Source organism: Emiliania huxleyi (genome assembly GCF_000372725.1).
Source record: "Emiliania huxleyi CCMP1516 unplaced genomic scaffold EMIHUscaffold_632, whole genome shotgun sequence".
NCBI lineage: Eukaryota > Haptophyta > Isochrysidales > Noelaerhabdaceae > Emiliania > Emiliania huxleyi.
The window spans coordinates 3349-10320 of NW_005197256.1; the positions used below are offsets into that span (position 1 = coordinate 3349).

The 6972-nt window shown below is 64.9% G+C and overlaps 2 protein-coding genes across 2 annotated transcripts; one reads left to right on the forward strand and one right to left on the reverse strand.

Annotated features, from left to right (window-relative positions):
* Window positions 1-1179: 1179 nt before the first annotated feature.
* EMIHUDRAFT_446143 (hypothetical protein) lies at window positions 1180-1922 on the forward strand (the record flags this gene model as incomplete). Its single annotated transcript, XM_005763402.1, has 1 exon — window positions 1180-1922. A coding segment is annotated over one exon (366 nt), but the record flags the coding sequence as incomplete, so codon positions are not given.
* A 314-nt stretch (window positions 1923-2236) lies between these two features.
* On the reverse strand, window positions 2237-4946 carry EMIHUDRAFT_248106 (hypothetical protein; the record flags this gene model as incomplete). The annotated part of the gene is made up of 2 exons (XM_005763403.1): window positions 2237-4694; window positions 4768-4946. 2 exons carry the CDS (start codon window positions 4944-4946, stop codon window positions 2237-2239), a joined length of 2637 nt encoding a protein of 878 aa, XP_005763460.1.
* Window positions 4947-6972: the final 2026 nt, after the last annotated feature.

Here is a 6972-nt window from a genome sequence, read left to right on the forward strand (position 1 = left end):
GAGGCGATCTGGTGCATTGTCGTCACCGACGCCGGCCGTCTGTGGTGTGAACAGCGTCTCCTCACGGATGCGGGTGTGAGCAGGTGCATGATCGTCACCTTCACGACGGTGGGTTACGGCGACGTCTCGCCCGAGAGCCACCTCGGCAAGGTTGTCTGCTCGCTGGCCATCATCACGGGCATCATCCTGCTCGCGATGCCGCTCGCCATCGTCGGCAACAACTTCTCGATGGCCTGGGAGGAGCGCGAGATGATGCAGTTCGTGCTGCAGGTGCAGCGGCGAGACTACCCCTAGAGCGCACCCGAGACCACCGAGCAACGGACGAATGTACCCGAGCTGGCCTGCTGCAGGTGCAGCGCAAGTGCATCGACCGCAACATCTCGCTCGCGGGCATTCAGGTGCTGTTCGAGGAGGCGGACACGCACGGCTCGGGCTACCTCGACTACCTCGAGTTCCGCCGCTTTTGCGAGGACCTCGGCCTGGATCACTCACCCTCTGAGGCGAGCGAGGCTGGCCTCACGCACACTGGCCCCGATCTCCGCCGCTCTCGACCCGACGTCGCATTCGCCCTCTCGCCTCCACCGCCCCTCTCGCCTCCACCGCCCCTCTCGCCTCCACCTCCCCTCTCGCCTCCACCGCCCCTCTCGCCCCCACCGCCCCTCACCTCCACCGTCCCTCGCAGGCACGCCGCCTCTTCCGCCTGCTCGATGAGAGCCGCTCGGGCGGCATCACCTTCTTCGAGTACTGCCACCATATCTTCCCCGACCTCGACGTCGAGTGGCTCGCGGAGCACGGTGTGCTCAGCCTCGGCGCCGCCGGCAGCCGCGCGCCGCCCACCGGCAGCCGCCTCGCCACGCCGGAGCGGCGCCGCCTGCGCTCGTCGGACCGCGAATTCCACCGGGAGCAGATCCGGTGGAACGACAAGGCAGAACTGCGGCACTCGGGACGGAGCGCCGCCGGCGGTCTCGGCCCTCCGGCGGCGCACAAGCGGTGCATCGGCGTCTTCAAGCAGGCCTCGCGCTCCGAGGCGCTCGCGCCCGGCCGGCTGCTGGTCCGGGCCCCGCCGCGTGCGAGCCAGACCACGCCGTGCCTTCCAAGGATACCTCCGACCCCCGCCGCGCCCGCCGTCACGGTGGTGCGCTCCAGCACCTTCAGCTCGCTGCACGGCGCCCCGGCGCCGACGCATTCGACGGTGAGCGCCATCTCGGAGACTGCAGAGGAGGGGGCGGCACAGCCGCCCGTGCGAGGCGAGGCGCTGTCGAGGGTCGCCGCTGCCGCGGCGCTCGACCCGCCGCCATTGCGACCCTCGTCCTCGGATGGCGACGTGATGGCGCTGCTCGCACAGGTCAGGGAGAGCCAGGCCTGCCTCGCGCGGGGCGTGGCGCTGCTCGAGGCGCGACTCGCGGCGCAGCCGGCCGAGGGGCCGCGGGCGAGCAGCGCGTGCTCCTATCACTGCTCGGGCGCGAGCCGCAGCGACAGCGAGGAGGAGCTGCTCCACTTTGCTGCCACTATCGAGGCACGCGGCGGGAGCTGACACTTTCGTGACAGTGCGCCGGGAGAGCGGGCGACTCTGGTGCGGGTGTGCGTGTGCACTCTCGTTTTCTGGGTTCGAGGCGCTGGGCTCGCATCGATGGAGGTCTGCAGCTTCTTCGGGCGCACCCGCGCAGAGGCGCTCGAGCGTCGAGGTGGAGATCGCGCGCCGGTCGCTGGGACACGTGTTGCACTGCAGTGTGCATCTCTCGCCTCTGCCCACCACGCGACTAGGCGCGTGTGGTTGCTGGGAGAGACGGCCCCGGCCTGGCGTGGGTTGTTTGCATGGGCAGAAAAGAAGCAAAACGCAGTGTGCACACGTCCACGCAATTTTGTGCATTTTAAGTTACATTCCTTGATATCTAGTCACCGAGGATTGAGTCATGCACACAGTGAGCTGGATCCTGCTGAGACACCTCGCGCGTGGCACACTCGGGTCACGTGCTGTCGTGCACTAGTGCCACACGCAGCATCGGTGGTCCGGATCGTGAGCCGGTCCCCCACCCAAAGCCTTCACGCACAGCCTTTCTTCTTTCTGCCTTGCGCTGCTTTCACCTGCCTGCCTGCCTCGCGTCGACGCAGTCGCGCAGCTCGCCGAGCGCGCGGCAGCCCATGCCTCCGCAGGCTCAGTAGTCCGCACGCGAAAACCCTTTCTCATCGCCAACTCAAGGAACGGAGAGAGCACGAACCATTACCAGTCTGACACTCACTCTGCGGCCGCTGCATCGATGATCTCCCCCGCTCGTTGTGATTCGGGATAGACAGCCTGTACGTTCGAGTCGAACCGCGAGAAGGCAAAGTGAGTCGCGTGCGCCATTGCAACCTCGTAAGCTGAGGCCTCGCCCTCGATGGCCCCTTCGGCCATAGCCGAGGTCGTAAAGTCGCCCGCGTCAGGATAGTGATCGACGGAGCCGTTGCGTGGTTCCCGATGGGCGAAGGACTGCCCGATGATGCCGTGCGGAGAATAGCGGGCTGCCGCGTCGCCCTTCGCATTGATCTCCAGGTCCAAGCGGTGGTGCGGGCCGTAGAGACGGTTGTACACGTGGTTTCCAAGCGCAGTGAAGGTCCAATTTCCGACCTCAAACGTGGCGCTAGACATCCGCACCTCCATCTCGAGCTCCTCGCACTTGCGAAAGCCGCCCCGCCCCAGCTTGAAGGCGTGGCCGCCACAAGTGCCGCTCACTATTCGCCACCCCCAGTTGTCGCGATTCAGCTCGGAGGCCCAGAAGGAAGCGTTTGCCCACTTGCGCTTGTAGCCGCCGACGCGTGCGACCAAGTGCATCTCCGTGAGGAAGCTGCCATGGACCGTCAAGCGCCCGTCGTGCAGCGTGAAGGTCGCATTTTCCGTCTTCACGTTGACGGCCAAGCCCGGCGCCGAGAAGAAGTTATACAGCACGCCATGACGGCCGCGAAAGTCGGCGCGGCCTCCGTGCGCTAAAAAGAGGTGCGGGTCCTCCTTCGCTTCTCCCGAGGTTGTTGTTCGCGGCTCGTTCGAAGGATTTGCGCAATCCCACTCGCAGCAGGCTCCCTCGACGGACACGAGGGTCTCACCATCGCCACAAAAGTCCTTCCCCGGCTGCATACAGGCCATGCACGCACACGCGCCCTGGCCGGGCCCCGCGTCCCAAAAGCAGCAGACATCCGACTCGCAGCACTCTTGGACGGTGCGGCCTAGTGCATCATTGGGCATCACGCACTGCTTTGGGCCGCCGCCACGCGGTGTGGTGCACGTTGCTCCCTCGTTGACCTCGCAGCAGTCGCGGTCAACAGCACAGCTGTCCGCCGGCACTGGCTTGCAACCCACCGTGTCTGGATGCCTGCCACAGTACTCTGCCTGAGTCACGCCTTCGACGCACGCCATACACTCCGCTGTCATGGCTCGGCAGCACAGTCTGGGCTCCGGTTGGCAGTCGCAGAGGGGGCAGCCGTTTGAGTCCAGGACGTTGCCGTGCTCGCAGAATATCTCGCAGACCGGCGGGCACTGCAAGCTTCGCAGGAAGGACACGACGGTGGAATACGTCTCATCGGAGGGGATAGGAAGGTGATGCCCTGCGATCTCGCTGACGACAACGGTGGGGTAGTTGAAGTTGGCTGCAGCTGCCCGTGACATCTCGTTCGTGATGATGGTGTCACCTTCGCCCATGAAGATGAGCGCGGGGGTCCACCCATAAGGCGCACCTTGCGCGTCCACAGATTCCATGAGTCCCAGGTGGTTCGTCGGCTCGTAGCCGCAAAAGAGGGCGACGAACCTAAAGGTCTCCTGTGGTGCCTGCGAGAGGTAGAAAAGGGCGAAGGCCGCTCCTTGGGAATAGCCGAGCAGGCCGGCAAAGGGGCCCTGGCTGTCGACGACCTGGTCAATGAGGCTGACGGATGCCGACGCCCAGTTCGGGTCTGAGGTGGTGCCGATAGTCCACTCCCCAGACTCAGAGGAAAAGGTCTTCCCGTCTGGCGCGTCTGGAATCCACGTGCCGTCCTGCGGCGCATTGACGAAGACAAAATCGAACTCGCTCTCCAGGTCGGCTGCGATGGCCGCCATGCCCGCCTGCAGCTGGAAATTGGCGGCGCTTCCTCCTCCACCGTGAAGACACAGGATCTTGGGCCGCGGGGATGGGCAACCCACTGTGTCGGGGTGATCCTGGCAGTACTCGCCCACGCTGACGCCAGAGGCGCAAGCCAGGCAACTGGCAGTCATGGCGAGGCAGCAGAATACGGGGTCAAAGTCGGCAGCTGGGGAGGGAGGTGGCGGCTGGAACGGTGCCAGCTTTGGACCAGAGTCGTCCTTCGATCCCCAATCGCCCTCTTTTGAGCCCCAATCGTCAGCCTTTGAGCCCCAATCGCCCTTTTCGGAGCCCCAGTCCCAGTCTTCCTTGGCGTCAACGATGGCGAACTCGGTCAGATGCGTCGCTTTGCACTCGACGCAACCGTCCAGGTCCTTTGGCCACTTCGTCTTGACGCCCTTCGCGCTCCACTCCGCGCCTTCGATGTCCCAAAAGCGGCAGGACAGCTTAGTGCCGGCGTAGGCGAGGTCGACGCAAAACGTGATTGTGATCTCCTCGTCTGATGTCAGATTGGACAAGGCGAGTGGCTCGCCGTCGTCCACAAAGGCCAGGCCGGAGACAACCGAGACAACCGACACATTGTCCTCTGCCCACGGTGGGTCGCGGCTCTCCCAAACCACGATTCCTGAGGCTCTCATTGTCGGTATAGTGGTAAACAAACTTGGGTTCTTTGCCGTACCTCGTCTTGGCATATGCAAACGGGTTCTTCACCTCGTTCTGCAGCTGCGAGAAGCACGGCTGACCCGAGCGGACGTATTTATCCAAGTCGCGGATGAGATCGCCGTCTCGAGTGAAGAGGCCCTTGTAGCCCGGCAGGTAGGAGGCTGGCAGCGCAGCGAATAGCCACGTCGCGAGCATTCCGTCGATGGCACTCTGTGCGGTTGTTGGGAAAATGTGAAAACAAAAAAATCGAAATTTCCTACCCGGAAATGTGTGTCGCAAAAAATACAAGAAAACGCGAGCAGCGGGAATTCTTTTTCTCGCGATGTCTGCCCCGCCGCGCCGCTCGCGCCGCTCGCGCCGCCTCGCCTCCGCCTCCACCTCCGCTCCCTCGCCAGACACGCCGCCGCCCACCCGCCTCCTCGACCTCCCCACGGAGCTCCTCGTCCGCGCCCTCTCTCACTTCTACAGCCCCGCCGACATCGCTCGCGTCGCGGCCGTCTCGCTTCTCTTCCACGCCTCGCTTGCGGTGGAGGGAATCCGCCTTTGGGCGCAAGAGCGCGGCTACGAGCTGCCTGCGCAGCCAGAGGGCGAGAGCTGCGCCGTGCGGTGGCTGTGCTTCGCTGCGCTGCTGTGCGAGTCCAACCCGCCCGCGAGGCTGGCGGCAGGCGCACGGCACAGCATCTTCATCGACGGCGAGGGGCGGCTCTCGTCGTGCGGCAATGGAGGATGGCGCCGCTTGTCAGCGGAGGACGAGGAGGGCGAGGAGGACGAGGAGGACGAAGAGGTGGAGCTGCCAGGCCCTCTCGGCCACGGCGATCCAGGCCTTCTCGGCCACGGCGAGGGCGTGCTGCAGCTGAAGACGCCAACCCGTCTCCCGTCGCTCCTCGGAGGCGAGCGCGCGGTTGGTGTGGCGACGTCAGGACTTTTCAGCCTCGCTCTCTCCGCGGACGGCGCCCTTTGGTCTTGGGGCTGCGGCTGGCAGGGCCAGCTGGGACACGGCGACGAGGAGCACCAGTGGCAGCCGAAGAAGATCGAGGCCTTTGCTGGGCGGCGCGTCGTCGCTGTGTCGGCTGGAGGCGTGCACAGCCTCGCCATCACCGCCGACGGCAGCGTCTGCAGCTGGGGCGATGCAGACTCGGGCGAGTTGGGCCACGGCGACACGCAGAACCATCTGCTGCCCAAGAAGATCGAGGCCTTTGCTGGGCGGCGTGTCGTCGCTGTCTCGGCTGGAGGTCAGCACAGCCTCGCCCTCACCGCTGACGGCGCCGCTTGGAGCTGGGGCTGGGGAGCCTTTGGCAAGCTGGGCCACGGCGACGAGCAGCACCAGCTGCTGCCCAAGAAGATCGAGGCCTTCGCTGATCAGCGGGCCGTCGCCGTGTCGGCGGGAGCAGACCATAGCATCGCCCTCACCGCCGACGGCAGCGTCTGGAGCTGGGGCTGGGGACCCTATGGCCAGCTGGGCCACGGCGACGAGCAGTACCAGCTGCTGCCGAAGAAGGTCGAGGCCTTCGCTGGCCAGCGCGTCGTGGCTGTGTCGGCTGGAGATCGCCACAGCATGGCAATCACCGCCGATGGCGCCGTCTGGAGCTGGGGCATGGGGCGTTGTGGCCAGCTGGGCCACGGCAATCAGCTGAACCAGTCGCTGCCGAAGAAGGTGGAGGCATTTGCGGGGCGGCGCGTCGCGGCTGTATCGGCAGGGGAAGTCCACAGCCTCACCCTCACCGCCGATGGCGCTGTGTGGAGCTGTGGCGAGGGCGAAGACGCCCGCCTAGGCCACGGAGAGGACCTGTTGAACCAGCTGCTGCCGAAGAAGATCGAGGTGTGGTCGCGGGAGTGAGAAGGGGGGAGGGTGGAGGAAGGGGGGGGGGTTGAAGTCCAGCCGACAGGTCGAGGACGACGCACGACGGACATTTGAAGCATGTCGCACGAGATCTGAGTGTTCTTTCCCGTTTCCGCTGAAGCCAGTTCTGAAGCTTCGCTCGCGCCACGGTGTGCAGAGCACAGTTTTAATAATGTTCATTGTTTCGGAAGGAACGCTTTGAGTTCTTGCCCACCCCCTCCGATGACCGCCAGGCAGGAGAGAGAGAGAGAGAGAGAGAGCGAGGAGAGAGGCTAGTTCCATTTCACTGTGGCACAGCTCGCGTTACAAAACCTTGATTTTGACCATTGCGCGAAAAAGGTACATCTCGGTGCCTTCCAGAGGCAGCTGCGACCCCGCCGA